Source organism: Hippichthys cyanospilos, chromosome 19 (assembly GCF_059441005.1).
Source record: "Hippichthys cyanospilos isolate Australia breed blue-spotted pipefish chromosome 19, RoL_Hcya_1.0, whole genome shotgun sequence".
NCBI classification, from domain to species: Eukaryota; Metazoa; Chordata; class Actinopteri; order Syngnathiformes; family Syngnathidae; genus Hippichthys; species Hippichthys cyanospilos.
In genome coordinates this window covers 11,180,098-11,205,878 of record NC_142387.1, presented here as the reverse complement: position 1 = coordinate 11,205,878, position 25,781 = coordinate 11,180,098, and the positions used below count along the sequence as shown (strand labels likewise).

At 39.7% G+C, this 25,781-nt stretch overlaps 2 protein-coding genes across 6 annotated transcripts; one reads left to right on the top strand and one right to left on the bottom strand.

The window, feature by feature from the left end:
* The first annotated feature begins 202 nt into the window (after positions 1-202).
* On the top strand, positions 203-9,718 carry vill (villin-like). 4 transcript variants are annotated; one of them, XM_088401697.1, is made up of 23 exons: positions 203-312; positions 600-622; positions 711-766; positions 939-988; positions 1,919-2,008; positions 2,130-2,204; positions 3,648-3,838; positions 3,963-4,071; positions 4,145-4,255; positions 4,507-4,712; positions 4,982-5,060; positions 5,143-5,241; positions 5,316-5,469; positions 5,699-5,799; positions 5,866-6,003; positions 6,079-6,237; positions 6,768-6,947; positions 7,021-7,166; positions 7,453-7,597; positions 7,673-7,861; positions 7,927-7,995; positions 8,817-9,050; positions 9,124-9,718. In XM_088401697.1, exons 5-23 carry the CDS (start codon positions 1,934-1,936, stop codon positions 9,235-9,237), a joined length of 2,574 nt encoding a protein of 857 aa, XP_088257823.1. In that variant the 5' UTR covers positions 203-312; positions 600-622; positions 711-766; positions 939-988; positions 1,919-1,933; the 3' UTR covers positions 9,238-9,718. The 4 variants fall into 4 exon arrangements, with proteins under 4 accessions (XP_088257823.1, XP_088257822.1, XP_088257824.1 ...); XM_088401696.1 differs by lacking the exon at positions 600-622 and having other exon boundaries at positions 214-312; positions 623-766; XM_088401698.1 differs by lacking the exon at positions 203-312 and having other exon boundaries at positions 483-766; positions 1,926-2,008.
* A 627-nt stretch (positions 9,719-10,345) lies between these two features.
* Positions 10,346-25,501, bottom strand: plcd1a (phospholipase C, delta 1a). Of its 2 annotated transcripts, none has more exons than XM_088402307.1 (15): positions 25,340-25,501; positions 21,236-21,394; positions 17,176-17,404; positions 16,966-17,095; positions 16,666-16,894; positions 16,406-16,607; positions 16,189-16,333; positions 15,624-15,776; positions 15,244-15,390; positions 14,973-15,129; positions 13,921-14,037; positions 13,678-13,856; positions 11,882-12,017; positions 11,657-11,806; positions 10,346-10,835 (listed from the first exon to the last, which is right to left on the bottom strand). In XM_088402307.1, the coding sequence occupies exons 1-15, from the start codon at positions 25,368-25,370 to the stop codon at positions 10,744-10,746; spliced, it is 2,256 nt and encodes a 751-aa protein (XP_088258433.1). In that variant the 5' UTR covers positions 25,371-25,501; the 3' UTR covers positions 10,346-10,743. The 2 variants fall into 2 exon arrangements, with proteins under 2 accessions (XP_088258433.1, XP_088258432.1); XM_088402306.1 differs by lacking the exon at positions 25,340-25,501 and adding an exon at positions 23,316-23,682.
* Positions 25,502-25,781: the final 280 nt, after the last annotated feature.

The following is a 25,781-nucleotide window of genomic DNA, read 5'->3' as shown; positions in this document are numbered from 1 at the left end:
TTTTTTAAAGTATTATTGTGCAGGCTTTCCTTTTTCCGACATGAAGTGAACACACCTTGAGGAGGACGGAATCCAGGAAAGACGATTTGATGACCGAGGTATGATTTTTATTTTTTTTTTGGGGGGGGGGTCATTTTGGCATTATTGTTTTAAGCGGTGACGCATGCACAAGAATAAACGCAGTCCGTTTTTGTGAGGTTAACTCGTTCACTGCCGTTGACGGCTTGAGACGTCAAAGACCCATTTTGACTTGGCTGATGGCTATGGAACAGGAATGGGACGAGACCCAAATCCCATGAGACGCCATCTCTCGTGAGTTTGAGTCCACAAAACGAGATTGTGTCAACACTTTGTGCCCCATATCAATTTTCCACTTCTCCATTTTTGTATTTAGAAAAAATCATCAGTGCCCTTTTTACACAAAATAAGGATTTGATAATTTAGCAAAGTGTCATTTCGTCATTGTTGTGAAATATTTGAGAAGTGTATCCTGTGCACATTTTGTGTTTATTTTGTTGCAGTTTGTTACATGGCCAACTTTATCAATATTACTGTTACTAGTTTATAAATCTTGCGTTTTCTGCACCTTCCCATGCAAGAGTGACATGACAGGAAATTGCAGGTGTGTTCAGGAGTAGGCGTGGCAGTAAATACACTCAACCCACACAGGCGCACACACTTATACACATTGTGGCTTGTGCACAGCGCAGGAGGTTCAGCCAGTGATTTTTTTTTCCCCAACCTGCACAGCACCCAAGACACCAAGGTAGGTTTCATTCTTGATTTTTCAAAATAATTCCATGGAGCGAGTACCTCTCTGTGGATTTTTATCTCATACTAAAGATGACAAGTTTAATGTGGCTTAATAGAAATGGAACCAGTCCTTCCTGTTGCACGAAAATAGATTTTTTTTATTTTTTTGCTCCATTTGATTTCAGCGGGATCACTTTACAGTCCAGCTGCTCTTTTGTGTGAGCTAACAGTGAAGGTAAACACCACTTAATGAACGGCTCGGCTATATTGTCTGCAATACAATTCTTGACTTACTGCATTCTACTGGGAACATATATATACATACACACACACACATATATACATATATATTTGTGCAGCAGGTATACTGTACATATATAGAGTATACCATATATATGTGCTTCATATCAAACTGGTATATCCTTGGAAGGGTGTGTCTTCTACTTATCAAGTTCAAAGTGTGTGTATGTGTCATTAATGCGACCTGTAAACTTTAAAGCCCGTGAAAAAAATTCAAGAATGAATTTTTTGAATGAGTGGTTCCCCAAGCCATAGTTTTTATCCTTTATATAAAACTCCCATGTTGGTTTACTGTGTCTGAATGTAACTTGTTAATTCTGAGACTAACCACGCCCCACATGGGTGTGCACACTTTTGCAACCATATTATTTCTGTTTATTTTGACTTATGTTTTATAGGTCACATTAATGGTGTGATATTTTATTTTTTTTTTTCCATTTTTTTTAATACGCCAGGGGTCCGTCTTATCATTTGATTTTTTGCGCCATTTTTTTTTTTTTTTTTAATTTATGACATGATAAGATAGCAGCACACTATGCTCCTAATGAAGGCGTGTCTGACAGCAGCTCACCTCAACCCAACTTTCACCGGCGTGACGTAACGCGCACGTTCCACACGCCCTCATTTGCATCCCGACTTTGCATTGAGCTGGTTTGCTTATCGGCGGGCGTCGATCAGAATCGTTCACTGCCTCATCCGATGTCCCAAACACAAATCGGCGCTATTGCTGGCTCAAACACCAGCAACAAAGCATCCGGTATTCTCCACAAATAAGCGTTATCGTATTATTCCGATTTTTAGTATCGTTGAAACGTTTTACCGATAAATGAGGTGAAAATACTGTTCCTGCTTGTGTGCACTTGAGTCCACAGTCCACGTTATGATGAATGAGACCAATAAAGATGCGTTTAGGAGTGTCAACAGAAAAGCCGGCCTGCAGATATGGACCATTAACGTGAGTCATCCCATAAAGCAAACATCAGCCTTCTATTATTTCTTTATTTTCCCGCGGACTTTACGACGGCTTTCCCTCGGACGTTTCGCTTTGACCGCTTCTTCTTTTCCACGTCTGACAGAAGCTGCAGATGGTGCCCGTGCCGGCCCAAAGCTACGGCAACTTTTTTGAGGGCGATTGTTACATTGTGCTGCATGTGAGTATGCTGTGATTCCACTTTATTGTCCTCGAAGAGGTGGTGCGCCTTCTTTTTTTATGTACGTCCCCTTTTAAAAGACAAAAAGGGTTCACGCACGACACACCCCTTTTTTGTAAAATCAATGAGCACACCCCCATTTCTCTACATCCATCTCTATTAAAAATACATTTTTAAAAAAGAGCCGGCGCACCCCCTTATTTCGCACTATCCCAACAAACAATAACAGATGGCTTGTATTATTTCGCAAAATGACAGAATGGAAAGAGTTGGCGCACCCTCTTATTTCTATGCCTCGCAAAACAAACTAAATAGAGTTGATACACCACCTTATTTCTGTGAAATCTGACAGTTGGCGCACCTCCATGTATATATATATATGAATCCGCTCAAAAAACATTTAGCATACTCCCTAATTTGTATACATCCTCCACAAATTACACTTAGCACACCCTTTTATATCTGTCCAACAGTCTTTATAAAAATAATTTAAAAATATCTGGCACACCCCCTTATTTCTCAAGCTCCCCCTCAAAAAACAAAAACAGTCAGTTCACCCTCTTATTTCTGTGCATCCCTCTCAAAATTACAAAATAGACAGTTGGCACACCCCCATATTTATATAAATCCCCTCAAAAAACATTTAGCACACTTCCTTATTTATATATGTCCTCCTCAAGTAACAGCACACCCCCTTATAACTGTCCATCTGTCTCTATAAAAATTTAAAAAGAGCTGGTGCACTCCCTTATTTCTATGCCCCTCAAAACAAACAAAAAGGGTTGATGCACCACCTCATTTTTTGTGAATCTCCACAAAATATAAAATGGTTGGCACACCTCCTTATTTATATGAATCCCCTCAAAAATAAACAAAGAGTTGGTGATTCCCCTAAAAAAACAAAAATTAGCACACCACCCTTATTTTTTCCATACCCTAAAAAACAGCCAGTATTTCTGTGCATGCTTCTCAAAAACAAACTAAAAAATGAGTTGGCACACTACCCTTATTTTTGTTCATTATCCCCCCAAAAACAAAAAGGGGTAGGTGCACTCTTATATTTCAATACAATCATTACATCTCTAACAACTGAGTTAGTAGACCCCCTTATTTCACTAGATACTCTTCAAAAACAAACCCACAGTTGGCACACCACCTTTTTTCTTCAGCCCAACTAAAAAATCGTATGCCAGCCTTGTATTTCTGTACTCCCTTGTCAAAAACAAGCTTCTAAAAAAAGGTGGCGCACCCCCCTTATTTTTGTCCATCACTCTGCAAAAAAACCCAAAACAAAATTATTCGGCAAGTATAGTAGGCATGCCCCCGTATTTCTTTAATTTCCTGGAAAAAAAACAGAAAAAAACAAAAACAAACTAAAATAGAGTTGGCGCACCCCCTTATTTTCTGTCTTGTTGATTTCTCTCCAATGTTTGAAACCCCCAGATGAGTCAAAACTTGGGCACGGCCGACATCCACTACTGGATCGGGAAGAACTCGTCGCAGGACGAGCAGGGAGCGGCGGCCGTCTACGTCACCCAGCTGGACGAGCACCTGGGGGGTGCGCCGGTGCAGCACAGGGAAGTGCAGGGCTACGAGTCGCCAAGATTTCGGGGCTACTTCAAAAATGGCATCATGTGAGTGCTGCGAGGAAATCGAATCAAAACGTAGCCTTCCGAAAGCTACTAATATCATTGGCAGGAAATCGTAACACGTCGCCGGGTAAAAAAACAAACAGTTTGTTTCCCTCTTCCCTCACAGCTACAAAAAAGGGGGCGTGGCCTCCGGTTTTGACCAAGTGGACACCAACGCCTACAACGTCCTGCGCTTGCTGCACGTCAAAGGACGGAAACACATCACGGCCACGGAGGTGCGCTTTTCCCGCAAAGATGATCATTTCCTTCCACCGTTAGCATTTTCGTAGAAATGACGAGTGCGTGCAGGTGGACGCGGCGTGGAGCAGCTTCAACACGGGCGACATCTTCCTGCTGGATATGGGCAACCTCATAGTGCAGTGGAATGGAGACAAGAGCAACAGGAGAGAGAAGCTCAAGGTACGTGATTTCAAGCAAAACCTTTGATGAAATGTTTTTTGTCGACGCACCGGAATTGAATATAGTTCTGCAATTACCTGTCCAACAAATTTGCTCCAAATGTTCATTTTTGCTCTGTAGCACAAGCGTCTCGTTTTTTTTTTTTCGGGTCAAAATGACCCAGGGACATTATTGTTGTAATCAAACATAACAGGAACATGAATTGGAAAATTTAAGAAGTCATGTCAAATGTTTTTTTTTTTTTTTCCCAGGCCACCTTGCTAGCTCAGGATATCCGGGATCGGGAGCGAGGCGGCCGGGCTCAGATCGGCGTGGTGGAGGGCGCCGACGAGCGAGACTCGCCCGAGCTGATGAAGAGCATGACGGCGGCGCTCGGCCAGAGGAGCGGCCCCATTAAGGCCGCCGTCCCCGACGACGACTCCCGAAAGCCGCAAAACGCCCCCGTCAGGCTCTACCAGTAAGGACAACTCACTTGAACACGGTGCCTTGGTACCAAATGGCACAAGCTAGCAACCAAGATCTACTTTTGTCTAAATCAAGGTCCTTAACTCACCTCAACATAGTTCCTTAGCAACACGATGCCACGCACTGATGTCAAAGCGCTGCTTTTGTCTAAATGACGCATCGCAATCTAATTTCTTGGCAACAATAAGCCACAAGTTGGCAGCCAAGCACTACTTTTGTCCAAATGAAGCTCCTGAACTCACCTGTGTGTTTGTTCCTCAGTGTTTATGAAGTCAGTGGGAATCTGGTGGTTCAAGAAGTGGCCACACAACCTCTTACACAAGACCTCCTTCAGTCCTCAGTAAATATAAAAAAATCCATCATGCGCCATCTATGAATTTTGATTTGATCACTGATGTCTATGATTGATTTCTATATGCCAGGACTGCTACATCTTGGACAACGGGGGCTCCAGTGTCATGGTGTGGAAAGGGAAAAACGCCTCCAAGGAAGAGAGGCGGGGCGCGCTCAACCGGGCCGTGGTAAGTCACCTGTCCATTAATCAGTCCAAAAAAACGTCAAAACAAAACCAAAGCGTGTGGATTTGTTGTTCCAGGGTTACATCAAGGCCAAGAACTACCCTGCGAGCACCAGTGTGGAGGTGATGTCTGAGGGCGGCGAGTCCGCCATGTTCAAGCACCTGTTCAAGGAGTGGAGGGACAAGAATCAAACGCAGGGTCTAGGCACAACACACACTGTTGGAAAAATAGGTAAACTCATATATATATATATATATATATATATATATATATATATATATATATATATATATATATATATATATGTGTGTGTGTAATACTCTGTCTCTAGCTCTATATTTTAATATATATTCATATGTAAATAATTTTAGGCAATTATTTGTGTAAAAACGTTAAAAATTACCAGAGTAAAACTTTAAGAAGTACCCGAATGGATGTTTTCCCTTTTCTGCCCCTCCAGCAAAGGTGGACCAGGTGAAGTTCGACGTGATGGAGCTGCACGCGCGCCCGGATGTAGCGGCGCAGCAGCGTATGGTGGACGACGGCTCGGGGGACGTCAAGGTGGAATTTGATCTTCGGGTGAACTTGATTCTCCCAACAGAAAGAATTCACGCGTATGCTTGTCAGGTGTGGCGCATCGAGAATTTGGAACTGGCGGAGGTGGACCCAAGGACGTACGGACAGTTCTACGGCGGAGACTGCTACCTGGTGCTGTATACGTATCGTGTATCCAATAAGGAACAGCACATTCTCTACATGTGGCAGGTTTGTTTTTTCTTTTCTTTTTTTTCTTTCCTCATGCTTCTGTTGACTTCACTGTGATTCGGTCCAAACCTCCAGGGACGCCACGCCACCAAAGACGAGGTGACGGCCTGCGCTTATCAGGCCGTGTACGTGGATACCAAATACAACGGAACCCCCGTGCAGGTCCGGGTGGTCATGGGGAAGGAGCCCCGACATTTCATGGCCATTTTCAAAGGCAGACTTATCATCTTTGAGGTGTGATTTTTTTTTTTTTTCTCTCAGCGGAGTACTGTACTTAAATCTTTGTGTGGTGTTTTGTCTAATTTTTTAATCATTACATCAAAGGCACTTCACATCAAGAGAAAGCAATGAAAGAAGACGCAAAGGAGCTTTTTTTTTACTTTCAATCCAGACATTTAATCCAAGGTGTTGGTTTCAGGCAACCTAGAACATTTAATAAACATCAAACACGAAGGAAGACAACATGTTTTTTTTCTCGCGAGGAGGTCGAATAGAACTCTGACTTTCCTCCTTCTGGTCTTGTTACAGCTCCTTTTCACTCCTCATTTATTCATTTGGGTTGACCCTAGGAACAAAACCATTGTTGCACTCAAGGGTTAGGGGAGACATATGGCAACAATGCAAACAATTAGTTTGTGATCGTAGGGTGTATAAGTGCGAGTCTGTGATCTTCTTATTCAGGAACACAAAGACCCCATGCTGTTCTGCCCTCTTCACACTTTCTTTACCAGCGGCGGCAAAACAGAAAATATGTTGTTGCGTAGGGTGGTACCGGTCGACCCGGCGTGGTCAACCCTGTGGGCGGAGCCAGCCTCTTCCAAGTTCGGGGGACCAACGAGATGAACACCAAGGCCACCGAAGTTCTAGCCAGGGCGTCATCCCTCAACAGCAACGACGTTTTCCTGCTTAAAACCGACCACTCGTGCTACCTGTGGTACGGAAAGGTCAGTAGAGAAACGGCCAGCCGGAATCATGAACATTTTTGGATTTAAATGGAAACAAGTTGTGTCTTTCCAGGGTTGCAACGGGGACGAGAGGATGATGGGAAAAGCCATTTCTGACGTGCTTTCCAGGCGGGACAAGCAGGGGGTGATGGAGGGTCAGGAGCCTGCGGAATTCTGGGTGGCCCTTGGAGGGAAGGGCCCCTATGCCAATGACAAGAGGTAATATATATATATATATATATATATATATATATATTAGTGTATATATTAGTGTATATTTACATACATATAATATATAAAAGAGGTTGAATATACACTTTAAAACTTTTTTCCAATTTTTTTCTGATAAAAATATATTTTTTCAAATGATGTAAAATGTTCTTGTGTAAATAATATATTGTTGTTATTTTAGTAATTTTTTTTTTTTTTTACTTCCACCCCCTACTGTCCACATGAATTTCCACATGAAAAAAATTGTCAAATATATTTTTACCTTTTTTGGTAGTCTCCAAAGCGAGGAGCCTCGTCACAGCCCTCGCCTGTTTGAATGCTCCAATCAAACGGGTCAGTTCCGTATAACCGAGGTGGCCGACTTTGCGCAAAGCGACCTGGACGAGGAGGACGTCATGCTTCTGGACACCTGGGAGGAGGTACAAGCCATTCAAACGACATTTTTACATCCATAATACGAATAAAAAAAATGACTATCCTGTCAATCTCTTGAGATTTTCCTGTGGGTGGGCAATTCCGCCAACCAGTCCGAGACCAAAGAGGCGTTTAACTGCGCCCGCGAGTACCTGCGCACCCACCCGGCGGCCCGGGACCAGGACACGCCCGTCATCACCGTCAAACAGGGCTTCGAGCCCCCCACCTTCACCGGCTGGTTTAATGCCTGGGACCCCCACAAGTGGAGTGTGAGTCAACCAAAAAATATGCGTTTTTTTCCCTTCATCTGTGCGCCGTTGGACTTTGTCAACAGGCGGGAAAGTCCTACGAGCAGATGAAGAAGGAGCTGAACAGCGACGCGTCGCTCGTCCAGATCAATCTTGTAAGTAATTGATCGACCGGCGCCATTATTTTCTGAAGTCATGTCAAATGAGCCAAAAATCTTTCCTTCAGAAGTTTTATTGTCATATGTTTAGTAATACCACACAATGAAATTCTTATTCTGCTCACTTCCCCGAGCAGACTACGTTCCATAATCGAGCAAATAATAAGGTAGGCAATAAAAGGAAAGAAAAAAGAACAGTAATAGAACAATAAGGGCAGAAATAATGAACCATTAATAAATGCTTTAAGTTAAGTAGTAATGGAGAAAGTAAAACCAGGTCAAATGTTTTGACAATAACTGACCTAATTATCGTAAAAATTACAAGACCAATAAAAAAGCAAAATTTTATTCATTCTATATATATTAAAGAATTTTTTTCGGCCAAGTAAAGAATGAATAGAGCTCTAATTCTCGAACTTTTTTCAATTGTGTACCTTCAGGGCAACATTTTTTTTTTTTTTTTAGCTCAGTACCACTGAACCAACACAGAGCATATTTTTGGATCGAAATAAATAATGAAAATAGCAACATAAAAAGTTTTGCAAAGGAGTCAGTATATAACACAATTTAGTAATGAGTTGCTCCATGTTCCAATTCTTTTGCTTTTAATTTGAAAAACAATTGGGACTCAAAATATCTGAATCAGTTAGGTCTTAGTTTTTCTGTAAGATTGCCTTGTGCCTTGTCAAAAAAAAAATCTGCCATCTTGTGGCATCTACAGGCAAATAAATTATTAAAAAAAAAAAAAATACACACATTTTTTCTGATGACAAAGCCAGAACTTCTGAAGTTTTTTTTGGTCTCTCTCGACCCCGCAGGACCTCAACAAGACCACTTTGAATTCGGGCGGTGGTGGTGGTTACAGGGCCCCCGGGGGTCCCATGAGCCCCCCATATTACAGGAACCCTCACGGGGACTCGTCCCCCCATGCCACCAGTCCGACTGCGTCCCCCAAGTTCCCGACGGCCCCCGGGAAGCACGTGGCCCCCGAGCTCCTCATCAACAAGCCCGCCTCGGAGCTACCTCCTGGCGTGGACCCCTGCCGCAAAGAGGTCAGAGGGCAATTTTTGATTGCGCAATAACGGGCCGCGTGAGTCATTTCTAATCTTGCGTTCTTGATCCCAGGACTACCTGTCAGATGCCGACTTTGTGGAGCTGCTCGGCGTGGGCCGCTTAGAATTCCAGCGCATGGCAATGTGGCGGCAGAAAGAACTGAAAAAGAAGGCCGGGCTTTTTTAACTCATTCGCTGCCATTGACGGCTATAGACGTCAATGGTTCCTTTTAGTAGACTAGCAGGAAGAGTAATACTGTGTAACTGGGTGGGCCAATAAGGGCACATTGGATTCAAATTTGTTAAATTAATATATATTTACAGGAAACCCATTTGAAAAATCACCAGTAATCGATTGAATTTAAAATGTGTTCTTTTCAAAGTACGGCCCTTGCACGCAGATGTTTGCCCACTGCTTGGATAGAAGGTAAAATGTTATTTAATTGAATACTTAATTTTATATACAGTGTATCTGTGTATTTAAGGAGGAAAATATCCCATTTTCTATTTATATCAAACTCGAATAAATGATTACAAAAAAATTATGAAATGATGGCTCAGTTCATGGATGCTGTCAGTCACATTTTGACGCATTGTTAAAAAAAAACAGCAGAACCTGCAGAAAATGATATACAGAATATTGCGTTACTGTCACTATTTCTAGCAGGCATAATCCATATGCCAAGACCCTGTCTTTTCAATTGTGTCCACTGTAGTGGACATTAGTTTTTGGTCTGTATCTTTCAACTCATTGGAGGTACCCTACTTACTCTTAGTGTCCTGAGTCTCGACTGTCCTGTCCTTTCCAGTGACACCTCATATGTTTGAGTGGGATGCATTTCATGTTGCTGTCTCTCTGAGACAATATGGGCACAAATAGACAGCAATTTTGCTGCCCAAATAAGCAGCACTTAAATAACAACCACAACCGTACATGTGATGAATGATCATGGGAAATAATCCACAGGAACTAACTGGAATTACTAGAATTTATGTATGCTATTCTTCCCATGCATCTGAGCACTTTTGATTTTTTTTTTTTTGCTGACCAGAACAGCAGCACTCAAGGCAGCCATCATTTGAATCAATTTCCATTTCATAAATATTATTGTTTTGCTTTGCAGAGCTGCAGTGACATTTGTTGGATTAGTGTTAGTTTCTCACAGGATACTTCTATTCATGTTCCATTTGGTTTGCTCTTAATTTGAAAAGAAAAATGTATTTTATATATATGGCTCCCCCTTAATATTTACATAAGGTTATGTAATATACTTTTAAAAATGACAACACCTTGCTTACGCCGATGGTTTTATTAGTGAAAGAACAGAGACAAATGCATTTGTTGGATTATCGTTATGAGAATTAGCCTGAAATCGAAAACGCCATCAAAATAATAAAGCTTGAACGTAAAATGTGGCCTTGAGTGTTAGATGACATATCATGTTTGCTCATAGCCTAATATTCAACGAGATCATCTGTTTAGATCAAAATGTGTAAAAATCCTTAGTGTAGCTTGTCAGAAAAGACCATCCATATAAATTAAATACTATTATTCTATCTATTCTAAATATTCTGAATACATTCCGATACTCGCGTAACTCGTTCATCTGGGCTGGTTTATGATGCAAACATTGCTGCTTTTTTTTTTTTTTTTTTTAATATACAATAACTGTTTGGCGTTGCAAATGTTGCACTATTCTGCATCCAGGAGCATGATGTGCACAAAGAGGCCAGCCGATGAGATCACGTCACCGTTCTTGTTCAGGATCGGAACGTGACGATAACCTTGGGGAAAGAAAAAGAAAGTCGTAAGAATCAGTTCGCACCGCCACCAGATGGCGCTGAAAACAACGTGAAAATAGCTCTTTAGAACCAGCTTTTTGACATTTTATGCAGGGAGTTTATACATTAATATTAAAGTAGCATATGCTTAATTTTGTGAAATATTATTCAAAACACAAAAATATTGTTGGTTTTCATCCTGATCAAAGAAAAAATATTTCATATTTTACTTTTATGTGCACGCACGCCACATGTAATTAGAGACACAGAACATGAAAAAAAAATAAAATTAGGATTCCTCTATCTGAATTTTTTCTCCTAAACAAAAAAACACATATTTTAAAAATTTTCATACCCATACATTTGTATATTATGTATATATTTTTAACTATATGTATACATTTTTGAGTGGTCGGTGTACATACAGTTTATATACAGTATATATATATATATATATATATATATATATATATATATATATATATATATATATATCTTATTTAATTTTATCTTTAACCAAATTAAAAAGAGCATGTAATACTAAATCTTTTTCAAATACAAATAAGCACTAGTTATATTATTAGCTTTATCCAAAACAAAAACATGATATAAGATTCAAGATGAACCTGTGTCAAAAAACGAGTTGAAATATATTTGTTTTAATGTTGCAATTTAACTCCTTCAACCCCAAAGACGTACTTATACGTCTTTAAATGCATTTTTTTTTTTTTTAAGGGTAAAGAGTGGTCTGAAAATGAAGCTGACACTGAGTGAGTTAATTGGTGCCACACGCGCATGAAAGTGTGTGTGGGCATGCTCGTTACCGTTCTGCACGCAGGTGAGCGGCAGGCAAAACTGTCCAATGAGGTCGTTGGCTGACGTGGCGTCATAGTCCTCCACGACGAAGCGCAAGATGGCCAGGTCAGGAACGTTGATATTGAACTGGAAGCGTTCGTTCCACGTGGGGTTGAAACCTGGGGCGGGGAAACAGCGGGAGTGCAGCGTCTTAAAACTTATGACGTGTGTGTGCGCGTGTGTCAGCAGCTCACCGTTGTTGTCGATATGATGCGTCTCCATGATGGCGTTGTCGGCCCGCACGCCGTATACCTCCACCCTCACCAGGGGGTCCACGATGGATTTCTGTTTGTCCACGTTCAGCTTAGGCAACTGTTGGGCCGAGATCACCTAAAAGGTATCCCATAATACAACTGTTACTATGGAAAATTGACGAACTTTTTAGAGAATACCCTATGTGTACTAATAATGCCTACTGTGTGCTCTCTATCTCTCTCACATAGAATATATATATATATATATATATATATATATATATATATATATATATATATATATATTAGTGTATATGTGTGTATATGTATATATATATATATATATATATATATATATATATATATATATATTAGTGTATATATGTATGTGTATGTTTGTTTATATACAGTCGAACCTCTATATAGTGAACCTCTACAAAGTGAATCTCTCTTCATAGTGAACGAATCTTTACGGTCCCTTGCAAAACAGCTATATTTGACGTGTATGTAAAACCTCCTCATAGTGAAACTCCACATAGTGAATAATCTCTTCATAGTGATGCTATTAGTCAGTCCCTTGACAGCATCTACCTCTATATTGTGAATATCTGAACTTATCGAAAATTGTCAAGTTGTAAAATTGGGCGCACTGTCGGGATTTCCTCCCTGCCTAGCCACTCTCGCGCGCCGCGACTTTCTCTTGCATTTTCACTTCGTCCGCCGTCCACTGCGCACGCGTTTCTCCGCTGGTCATCCCTCCGAAAATTCTAAGATGTCGGAATCTGCCGTGAAAAGTATGGATGCTAGATCTATAAGTCGGAAGTGAAAGCCTTTGTCGTTGGAGGAGAAGTGCGACATAATTCGGAAGTGTGCGAGTGGAGTGAAGCAGAATGCCATTGCAAAGGAGTACGATGCTTCGCCTGCTGCGATATGTGGCATTCTGAAGAAGAGAGAAGAGATAATGCGATTTGTGGAATAATAATAAAGATATTTGTTCAATGTAAAATGTTTTTACATTAGTTTTACCGCATTAGATTTTAGTGTTTAAACAACTTAAGTTGTTTAATGTACATTTATTTACATATTTATTTTTAAAAAAACGTATATAAAATTATTTACATATTTATTAAAAAATTATTCACATATTTCATCAATGAATTCTGAACATTTTAGGAAAACCTCTATAAAGTGAATCTCTCTTCATAGTGAACTTCTCTCCTCGGACCCTTGAAGTTCACTATGTAGAGGTTCGACTGTATATATATATATATATATATATATATATATATACAGTATATATATTTTTTTTCAATTTTTTTTTTTTTTTTTTTTACAAATGGTAGTTGGAGGCCACGAAGACACAACATAATTGTCTCTCATAAAATTTTTAGTTTATTTGACGTCAATGATTGTGATTGATTCTCGTTGACGGCTAAATAACTCCAAAATTCACTTGAACTGGGCTGGCAGTGAATGAGTTTGTACAGTACTTCCGGAGACTAAACCTCTTTATTTTTGTCCACTGTTGTGGACATTAGTTTTTGGTCTATGTCTTTTGACTCGTTGACGCAACCCTGCTAAGTCCTTGTGTCCTCAGTAGAGGTCATCCTGGCCATTCTAATATTGTCTCGTTTGGCTGTGTTGCAATTTTGCTGTCTCGCTGAGACAAAAAGGACACAAGAGTGGACATAAATAATCCGGCTGGGTCTCGGAAGAATATTTGATATCATGAGAAAAGAAACCTTGGTTACTTTTTTTTAATGCTAGGAAAAAAAAAAATGTGCCAAGGGTCTCACCATGATATGGAGGGTTTTCCTCCTAAGCCAGGGTCCGTAGGAAAGGGCGTTGGGGTCAAAGGCCGAGTTGGGGTCCCTCTGGAATTGGGGCTTGAGGACGTAGCCGCACTTGCCGTTGGGTAGGAAGCGACCCTGATTGATGTGCATCTCCTTGCTGGGCGTTTGGAAGTTCAGCGCCACTGCCCGCACCAAGGTCATGTTACTTCAAACAAAGGGGGACGAAGACGCGGTGGGCGGGGTTACCTATTTGGCAACCGGCGTTCCACATGGGCACCGGGTTGTAGTTGGACGACTCGGTTCTGGAACCGGCCGGGTAGGTCCGGCTCAGCTTGTCTATGTTGTGGTGCACGAAGGCCGTGGCTGCAAGGTCACAACGCTTTTGGTTTAAAATGCAATTTTTATTTGGTTTTCTTGGATTGGATGGGACTTTTTTTTTTCATCACAATTGGTTTTCTGAGATAACATTTTTATCGTAATTTTATGAAATGTCTCTAGTGGTACACGTTTTCTTCTTATTGGGGTACATCTGACATTTTTTCAGAGATTTGTGTTTTCCACCTTTCATTTTTTTTCTTGTAAATTTTTGACCATTTCATTTCTAAAAATGTCTCCTTTAGTACGCTCTTTTTGGGGGTAAAATGTACATTTTTAAGTTACTCTTTTTCTTCTATTTTTGTTGTTGTTTTGCCTACCATTAAACTTCTTGTAAAATCGGCTTTTTTTTTTTTAACTTCTCATTCGAAATTGACCTTTCCACTTGTAAATATACCTTTTCGGGGGTAAAATTGACACTTTCTTGGAAAAATCCATTTTTTTCTTCTGTTTTTTTTCTTGGTTTTGCCTACTATAAAATTTCGTTTTTTTCTTAACTATTGTTTTCTTCATTTGTAAATGTCTTTTGAAGAACAGTTTTTTGGGGGGGCTAAAAGTTTCATTTACTTATAAAATTATTATTTTTCCTTCTAATATTATCCTTTTGTGCAAAGCAACTTGCCTACTATTGATTGATCTTTTTAACTACATTTTTTCTCATTAAATTACATACCATATTAGTCATATGACATTATAACAATTCATTTCATGCCTTATTATTCTTTAGCATTATTATTCCCTCTCTCTTCAAAAATTTGTTTGTCTCCATTGCATGAGTCACATGCATAAATCAGATTCCCCTCCAAATCCTTGTTTTTGCTCTTATTATCTGTGAACATTTTCAAAATGTAAAACGAACGTTAGTTTGCTGTGAAACTTTTTAATCGCGTTTCCCGATATTCATGGGTTGCCATTGAACTTACCTGAGTTCTCGGCCAGATTGAAAGCTTTGCTCTCCTTGAAGGAGGACATCTCATAGAATTCCAACTTGTCCCTGGCATGTTCAAACCCATTGAAGTGGACGCTCTTGCAGTAGACGACCACATCTGACAGCTCCCTGGCCAGTGTGATCTTTGATTTCTAATGGAAAAATGGTGACCTCGCTAAATGTACGAAAAATGGAATCCGGGCTCCGGCTAGCTAATGGTACCGTCTCAGTATTTTCTATGAATGGCTTAGGATGACTCGACACACCTTTTGGGGCGGTTTTTGTCCGTTCTCTTGCTCCGCCGCCTCGTCCTCCTCGGATACCGTACCCTCCGAGATTGTGTTGTTGTTGTTGAACGCGGCGTCCAATTTATTTAGGCGTTTTCCCTTGATCAGGAACTTGCCCTTGAGCTCCTGAAGAACATTACAGCTGGTCAGAAAAAAGGTTCTAAAACCTAAAAAAAGCATATGTCTCATATGACCAATTAAAAATAACAAAGCTTTAAAAGTCAGCATGGAGCTGAAATTTCACCCAGATGGTGAAAACGTCAAATTTCAACTTGGTACGACAACTTAGTTCCCTGGCTAAAATACCGCGAGAAATATGTGGAAGAAAATGACGGAAAAATTCACCAAAACTTGCTAACCTCTGGTGAAGGGAAGTTGGTGGGCACAGTGTTCCCAAGGGGCTTTGACACCAAGGCGTCCCCCAGGATGGACACAATGTAATGGGCCATGAGTTTCTGCTGGTCCACGCTGCAGTGGTTCTCCAAGGACAAGATGACAGGGTACTCCGACATCTAGGTAAAAAAGTTAGAGCTACGTTAGCGTATTAGACAGTGACAATGCTGCAAAAATAAAACAACACTTATTAAAACTGTACTACAGTATTTTCCGCACTATAAGGCGCACCGGATTATAAGGCGCTGCCTTTATTATTGACATATTTTAAAACATTTTCCATATATAAGGCGCACCGGATTAGAAGGCGCACCATCAGCTTTAAAAAAAAAAAGAAATAAGGCTTTTAGGTGCGCCTTATAGTGCGGAAAATACTGTAATAATGTCCTTTATGAAGAATTATGGACTACGCCCAATGTGCAGTAAATATTTTGGAATAACTTCACATAAAGCCCTCATTTTCCATAGCTAAGTAAATAAATAACCCTCTCCTTATTATAAATGAAACATGTATGGAAGAATGGCCGATACCTTGAAGGCGTAGTCTTTGATGGCCTTGATTGCATCCCTGAAGAGGATTTTGGAGGTGAGCGTGTAGCCGTGGTAGATAACGGGCTCCCCGTTGGCACCGTCCCAACAGTCGAGCTCCACACAGCGGCAACCCTTCATCAAAGCTCTGAATAAAAGGATGAAGAAATAAATAAATCAACTTTTAATATCTTCAGAATCTTTTTTTTTTTTTTTTTACCTGATGTAGGCTTCAGTGCTGCTGGGTCCTTTGAGCTGGTCATGGGTGAGATACGTGTTATGCGACGAAGAAATGTAGTAATGGTTGAGAGGCTGCGTCATGTCCTGGTAGATGTTCTTGTAGGCCGGGTTGAAGATTTCGCAGTCTTCGTGTTGGAGATACATCTGGAATCCGTCTTTGGTCATGTGATGTTTTTGTTTGGCTGAAGCGACACAGAAAGTCAGGATCACGAAACTTTTGAGGACAACCTGTGAACCAACCCGTTTCATCCATCTCGTATTTTTCGATGAGTCGGAGAGCGTCCGAAACGGTCGCGTTTTCCCTCTGCTCGTTCAGCAGGAAGTTGAGCAGGTCCCGAACGCTCATTTGGCCATCCGTTTGGGCGTAGTTTTTGTAGATGACGTCGATCTCCTCGCGTTGTGTCAGCAGCTCGTAGAACTTTTTGATCTCCAAGTCCTCAAGGTAGCCCGAATTGGACTGGTCACATTTCTACAAGGCGGTGCGGACTGATCTTATTGAACAGTTTTCTGCTGGTTTTCCACTCCAGAAGCGGTACCCACCTTAAAAAGTTCTTCAGCGTACGTGTCGTCCACCTCGATGTTGACGTGCCGAAGAAAGCGCTTGAGCTCCTTCAGGTTCATTTTGTTGTCGGCGTTCTTATCCGCTTTGCGCATGCAGTCGATGATCCAGCTAGCGGTGGGATGCAAGGATTTTATTTTCACATAAACTAAACATCTGAGGCCATTTTTTTTTTTTTTTGTCAAGGATACTGCTCGCTCTTCTGTTGCCGGCTGAGGTTGCGCATGTTGTTGGTGACCTTCTCCAAACTTTTCACCCATTGATTAGCCTCGTCATGATTGTTAGCCATCAAATCCAGGACTTTCGTGCGTCCTTTGAAGACGATGGAGAAGCAGCGCTCTTCCTCGCTTGGGTCGGTGTGCTTGTTGAGGCCCTCGGACTGGCGGCCGTTGCGTACCGACTCGATGTCGTCGACGGAAACTGTGTGAAGAAAGCGTCTCAGCTACCAAACCGGAGATTAGCTCGGACATTGTAAAAATGTCCTAAAATAGACCTAATAGACCTAAAAAAAAATGTTCAAATAGATGAGGTTTTGCTCTAAAATTTTATGTGAAACCAGAGCAGAAAAAAAACGCTATGCTAGAACCACAATATCCAAAGCAAAAGCAAAATACAAATGCTAAAGCTAGCTTTACATAACCTACACTGCTGTATTACATCTTCAGGTCTTCAGGTTTTACCCTCAAATTTAAAGATAAGTAGTCGTTGCTGTTAAGAAACTAAAATCTTCAAAGATCCACTCAAAAAATAAACAACACTGAAGAAAACGGTGAACGACAGAAAAACCATCCTAGCGTCTTGGTATCCATTTTTTGGCTATGACTATCACTATGACAAGTAAAACTTTGGAAAAACTGGGCAAGCAGAAAATATATTCTGAATGCGGAAAACATTTCCTTATTCTAAAAGGTGCCTGATACACTGCTAGTGAACCAAAACTGAAAACTTAGGGAAAATACAAGCGCTATGCTAGCTTTACGTAACGTATACAACAGACCATAACTTGAGTTTTTCAAATTTTTCGCAAAAAATTTAGGAAAAGTAGTTGCAGCTGCAAAGAGACTAACGTATATTGTTGTGCTCCAAGGCAATAAGTGGCAATTTTAGAAAACCAGTGAGCAACAGAAAAAAAAACATGCTAGCGCCATGGTATCCAACAATGCAGAATGAAAATAACTGTCACCAAGACGGTCAAAGCCGATGAAAAATGAAGAAAGACAAAAGAAATATGCGTTGAACGCAGGAAAAATGTTTACTTATTCAAATCAGCGCAAGATACAGCTACTGCTAGCGAACCAAAAGCGAAAGGAAAAATACAAACGCTAATGCTAGCTTTACATAACCTACACACTGAACTGGCAGCAAAATTTCGACAAATAGAAGCAATATGTCGCAGATGATTAAATATAACAAGAACTGTGCATGACAATCAATTTTCCGACCTAAACGGCTAACATCTAAACATCGCAAACACAACGGTAAAGAGTGGCTACACAAACTTCCAACTTTTGTATTGAAGCTAATTTAAGTTAAACTCATAATGAAACAAGTGAGCCTTATGTCTGACAGAACCATGGAATTAACTTCCTTCCTCAAAAGGGGACATCTGCCTTGAGACCAGTACGGTGCACCACAAAATTGTTGTCTAGTCTATCAACAGGAAACACTTTATGTCTGTTCCTCGCCTTATGTGACCTTCCACTTAAAGGACACTGATGGAAAGAAAAACTACGTTGTTACCCCGGTTTACACGGAAAAATATTTTTCAGACTATAAGGCCTATTGTGTTATAAGGCACTGTCTCAATAAACAGTTTTTTATTTTTGGGGGGTGGGTCCTTTACATACACTGCACATTTAAGCGAAAACAATTTACAGAAGATACGTTTACAAATAGTGGTTTTCAGTGTCTTATTTACCATTGCCAAGTAAATGCCTTCCATTCTCACATTCCAGGGGGAGATTTGATTATTCGCCCAATGCGCTGCCCTCATTTGAACCGCTCAAAAAAAGACAACAACAAGAATGGACGAGCGCGAAAGAGGTTTTGTTCCGTTACTCTGTAAAAATGAATACGGTTAAAATCTTGGTGTCTAAGCAGAATCGTTGTTGGATTTAAATGAAACTACTCAAATCACATCGACATGGTTTAGTGGCACCAAGATGATACAAGTGTGGAGTCATAAAATGTTGCAGCGGCGCCATCTTTTGGGATCTTTGTGCTAAGAAACTATGTTGGAGTAAATTGAGGGGATTTGCGTATTTCACTGTCGCCATCTAGTGGCATCTGCAACATCTGTTACTCGTGGTGTTATGTTATTCATATTTAAGTATATTAGTGAAAAAAGTTGGATACATTTTTTGATATTAATTTTTTGAGGCTGATGCCAAAATTTGGCAGAAAAAAATAGAAATGATCAATTAATCCTCCGAAAAATTAAAACGAATATAATTCATAGACTATACATTTGTTTCCTCTGAATGTATTTAATGGCTGTCAAATATCCACATGGGCATCAATTGTATGAAAATTAGTTACAAATAACAGCTGTAAATTTATTTTTATTTATTATTATTTTATTATTTTTATTCATTTTTATTTATTTATTATTTATTATTTATTTATTTTATTTTTATTTTTATTTATTTATTATTTTTTATTTTTATTTTCAGTGCCCAGAAGTTATTAGAACATTATTTCCTAACTTTTTTACAGTAGTTTGAACATTTTTGGAACATTACTCCCTCGTCATTCTTGCAGTATTTTAGCGATGAGATGGTACACTCCTGGTAGTGTTATAACTAAAATTTTTAACTTTAACATGTTGTCACCATCTGGGTGAAATTTCAGCTCCCTAGTGGCTTACAATGCTTTCCTTTTGATGTGCAATGCCTTTGATGTAAAGAACAAAGGATTGGAAAATATATTGCACAATTTGCTTTACCGGTAATAGAAAATGTGTAATATTTAATGATTTAATATTTATTTATCTATGCTTTATTTGTGTTATTTATTTTAGAGAAAAAGTGACTCCAGGTTGTTTGGATTAAAATTGACAAACTATAATTTTCACAGAGATTTTGTACTTTCACTTAGCAATAAACTCGAATGAGATACTCGTTTTGGTTCAGTCGGCCACAAAAAATAAATGTGAGAAGCTTATGCTGCAATGAAAGTCTTTTTGTTCCGTGGAGAATCCATGCGGAGGCACGGAAAAAGGTCAGACTTGAAGTAGGAGGGCCGGCGAGGTGGCGATTTTGTGCTCAGTAAGCCGCCCAAAAAGATGGGCGGTTCTGTGCTCAGCACACTTCACAGACTTGAAGGGGAGCATTTGTGCAACACTTGGGAATTTGGACGGAAAATCATTTGGAGGCGGGGAAATATGCAAGGGAAAGTCAACGGTAAAATATTTCCCCCGTGTCACGTGAGACTGATCAACATAGAAAAACAAACACACCACATGCTTTTGCTAGCAAACTTAGAAGCCCCTGTTTACCCTGGATGTAAAAGATGGCATTTTTTTCACATTTTTTCTATGTTGGGGAGGAAAAAAACATGGAATGAGATCACAAATTTGGCAGTAGTAAGTTTCTAAAGCAATGTTTTACGCTAGCACATCTTGTGATGATTTGCCTTATGAGCATTAAGCTAGCCGACAAATTACCGTAATTCCACAAATAAAGGATACATTTGTGTATGATGCACCCTTAATTTTAGGGTTAAATTCTGGTATTTTCTTTGTGACGATGTATAAGAGTTGTAATGAGTTAGTTGAATGTAAACATTACAGCAAAACGGGATGAATCGCATCTTTGTAAATTCTTCATATTTTCTCTTAAAATAGTGATAATATTAATACAATTATGGACGGTAGCTGACGCCCTAATGTTTACTTAATAGAAGACAATTGAGCAGTGTAGTATTTAATGTGACCGTTAGATGGCAGTGTTTCACCCATATAACAAAGCTATTACCTACATTCAATTTTAAGAAAGGAATGGAAATCCTTCTTTCATATGATGCCACCCATATTAAATTAGAAAGATGAGTGAAAATTATAATATGTCTTACTGTATATTTATGCAATTTCGGCATATGGCTTGGTGGAACCTTCCTGTGTTCAACAAACAATGTTTCGATCTCTTTTGCTTTTTTTCTAAGAATTTAGAGTGACAAATCTGACCATCAGAATCCCATATCAAAAAACTACAGTAGCCTATTAGGTCATACAAGGACAAGAATCTGACTTACATGTATGCTTCCGCCTGAAGACCTTGCTGGACTCGTGCCACACCGTCTTGCAGTCCTCCTGCAGCCGGTAGAAGCGAGTTTTCTTCCAGGAGCGGGATCGAACTTTGGTTAGCATGCCGCCGACTAGCAGGAAGTTTAGATCGGGGTCGCCATCCAGACCTGGAGGAAAAACATCTTTTGTAACTAGAGCTAGCTAGATACGGATCTGAATCATTTTGGAAAAACAAAAAAAACACACACACACACTGTATAGTCAATACTGTTCTCTTAATTTAGTCTAGATTCATCACTATGAGTTTAATGTGGAAATAGAGATGAGTAATGGATTTCGATCAAAAGGCCTTGATGCTTTCACAAGAGGTAGGCGTCGTCTGAAAATGACTCGACTCGTCGACAACCGTCAGATTAATCCTAAAAACCAGTGAGGGAAAGAATCTAACTTCAGTTTTGGGTTAGAAAACACAAATATTGTCTGGTTCGGGCCGCACCAAGAACCGCAACGTTTTCCTCGGAAAAAAGGCGTCAGGGTGGTAGGCAGCCATGCATTGCTGACATTCTCTCCCCCCCCCACTCTGACTGCGCCTCATTTTCTTGAGAGCTTCAAGACATCACAGATTTTTTTTCGAGACATCTGCAGCGTGCATGTTAGAGGAAATCAACTAAAGACGCATGACCTCAAAGATATGCTCACCACAAAACAGAAAGTTGCATGCTGTTCAACTCTTTTGTTTCCTGATAGGGAATCACGCACGTTCAATCTAACACAGCCCAAGTTTTATTTAGGACCCGTCTTGACTTTTACTTCTGCTATTTGGGATTGTTTTTATTACACTTTGGCTTCTTAGAAACAAACCCTGAGTTTTTTTGTTTTTTTTTTAAGGTGATGCAGCATTTCCAGAGGAATTCCGAAAATGTGAGATGTTAGACATCTTTCTTTAAGTGGGGGGAAAAAAATGCTGGAATGTCCATTATTTGACTGTGACCAGGTATGTCAGATTATTAGATGAATGGATGAAGAAATAAGTATATAATAGGTAATAATAAATACATATATTCTGTTTGAAATTTCGGAATATATTTCAATGCACCTCATTTCTGTATGTCTCAAGCGCAGCAGGAGATGTCAACATTCCAAAAAAAAAATCCCCCTTGAACATTTTTCGACCACAATGGTCGATGGCTTTTGAGGTGTGATAAACTATGTCATTTATGAATATTTTTTTTCTTCCAACCTCTCAAAACGTTCAGGGGCATCAGAGCAAACCATATACATAGGTAGTTTTTTATTTATTTCTTTATTCACCACCCCCCAGTAAAATATACATGCAAAAAAGTGACTTTGAAAATATTTAAAGGGGCTGTATCAAAATCAGTACAATTATATATTTTTTAATATTCCACATGACATGGTAGAGCTTTGAATATGTCATTAACTCACAACAAAAAATCTAATTTTCCACCATATTAATCTTTTAATAGATCTTAATTTGTGACAAAAAAAGACTATATGTAATTTAAAATTGGCCGATTTAGTTTCTATGACCCTTGAAGGGTGAATAGGTTTACTTTGCTGTAATTTTATTATATATATATATATATATATATATATATATATATATATATATATATATATATATATATAACTTATTTATTATTTTATTATTTATTATTTTATTTAATTATATTTAGTTTTATTTTACACCACAATTAGATGGTTAATCCTAGTTATTAAAACACTTTGAGCCCCGGTGTATTGACTTTGCCACATTTGCCATTTTTTGAAATTAATGGAATTTTAAGTTGTATTCAAAAGTTCATTTGCAAATAATAAAGTGAAGAGGTTTTCTGGGAACTAAAACAAAACAAAAAAAAAAGACAAAACAAAAATGCAATGCTCCTGGCAAGATGGAGAACGCCTTTAAGAACCAACCAAGTCAAAAGAAATATTGCAGACCTCCCTCTTCCTCCTTCAAAAAAAAAAAAAAAAAGTTATGAATGCAGCTTCACTTGATTGTGTGTCTTGAAAAAACTTGCATTTTTGCGCCTCTTGGGGGGAGTCGCGTGGAGGGGAGTCACTTACCGATCCGTTTCCCGTTCTCTTGGACCACTCTCCTCATGAGCTCCCGGTGAGCCAGCTCCTCCGACGGACTCCTTTTCTCTTTCTTTTTCCCGCAAGACATCACGCGAGAAAATAGTTTTCCCAGATTTCCAAAGATTTTCAAAACAAATCTCGGATAACGGGTGAGCAAAGAGCATTAAAAAAAAGTCACGTACGCGCTTCCTCACTGGGCGGGTCCGAGTTCTGGTCTTAACGCCGTTATTTTGGTGCAGCGACCAAAATGTAAGGAAAAGTTTCCATTCTCCGAGTCCATCTTTGGAATTCGTTTGTTTATGTACAAGATACACGCGCCGGTAAGCTTGAGGCACTCTTGTGTCAACTCCGTACGAGAGCGTCAACAAAAGTGTCACGTGATCTAAGAGCAGCTCCTTGCGATGACGAGTGACGGACTGAAGAGGTCGAAAATATATTCCAGGGAGGCGGGCATATAAATGCCCGCTTTTTATAAATAGCTTTTTTTTTTTTTTTTTTTAATAGCTACACCCCTTAAAATGGGGAACAAACGTCCCTACTCGCTACTAGTACAGTACTAATACCTACTGATTGTTTATTTTTTTAATGACTATTATTAGTACTTATCGTCAGCAAAGCTACACTTTCATTCTTGCACAACATAAAATAAATACAGTGTATATGTGTTTTTTTTCCACTTGTCATTCAAAATGAGCAGTTCTGGAAAATACCCCCCCAACAACGAGGTATTCAAATACAAAACCCATGTCCACATTCGGGCTTTTAATTCTCATTATTATTATTATTATTATTATTATTAGTAGTATTAGTATTAGTATTAGTATTAGTATTATTATTGTTGTTGTTGTTGTTGTTGTTGTTATCATTATTATCCCCCTATCCTAGCTAGGTTTGTAGGTTTGGTCATGTGATGTTCTCTAGCTGAGCCGTCATTGGTTATTACTTGAGCCTTGAGCACATGTGTTATTATTTAGTTAGATGCTAGCTTGTGGAAAATGTGTTTTAAAACATATTAATTGTACGTGATAACAGTTTAGTTATCAAATTAACAACTGAAGAAACATTAGCTTTTTCTTGCTTTTTTTTTTTTTGCTGTGGGGGAGGGCTGAAAAATTCAGTCGTTTTGGCCACGCCCAAAAATATGCGTGTATTTTTAAAAAAAATCCAATTGACTTTACAGGGGGTGGCTTGGTGGAACAGTAGTTAGGGTTAGGAATCTCACTTAAGGAATCCAGCTGGCTCTGGCTTTCCTGTGTGGAGTTTGCATGTTCTCCCCGAGCCCATGTGGCTTCTCTCCAGGCACTCCGGCTTCTTCCCACACTCCAAAAAAATGCATGACGGTTGTGTTGGACACTTTAGGTGTGAATGGTGAATGCGTGAATGGTTTTTCGTCTTTGTGTGTCCTGTGATTGGCTGGCAACCAGTTCAATGTGTCCCCCGTCTACTGTCTAAATTCAGCTGAGATAGGCACCAGCAGGCCTGCAACCCTTGTGAGTATAAGAGGTAATGGAAAGTGAATGGATGACTTTGCAGGGTCTTTAACCCTTGTGCAATATTTTGTCCAATCCTTGGACATTGAAAGAAGACACTAGGGAGCTGAAATTTCACCCAGATCCTGACATCATGTCAAAGTTCAATATCGCAACACCACTTAGTTATCAGGAATGCGGAAGAAAATCAAAATACTGTAAAAAAAGTAATCTTGCGACTACTTTTTTTACAGTATTTTGATTTTCTTCCGCATTCCTGATAACTAAGTTCTTTTTAAGGTTCTAATAGTAAAAGTATTATTTTAAGGGGGAAATGCTTGTACAGGAGACATTTCAATCCTACCATAGAATTCAAATTTATTGAAAAATATATGTTACCATAACAGCCCCCCTGAAATGTTGCCCCAGGATCTGTTTAAGCCCACGAGCCTCATATTGGTAACCCTCCTCTAATTGATTGTTGGTGTACATGAAATTTTAGCTCAAAAAATGGGTTGTAAATCCGAGCGTCATCCAACTCACTGTGTCTCCTGGCAGTGCCGTTGGCCTCCATTCCACCTTGGCTCCGAGTGCTCGCTAGGGGCCCAAAGTCCACTTCTCCGTCCTCTTAATCCCTATCGTAAAACTCTTGTGAGCTTTTTAGCTGGGAGTTTACGTTTCCTCCTCGCCTCTCTCTCTCCACTCTCCGAGGCGCAGTGCGCAACTGCAAACAGCCCCGTTCGCTCTATATGGGCCGGCTACAGTCCACACCCACTACTGCCATGCCGGTCCGACAAGTACTTTCATGCATGCGGGAAGGGGAGCTCTGGAATTTAACTCATTCTAACATAATAACATGCAATGCAGCGTATCTGTGTACTAAAAGTTCTCTGATGTCTTATGAGGCCTTCGGGGACCTTGTGGTTTTGAGAATTTCGGATAAATGCTTGTATTCTTTTTCGCATGCTTTGTTTCCATGCAAGAT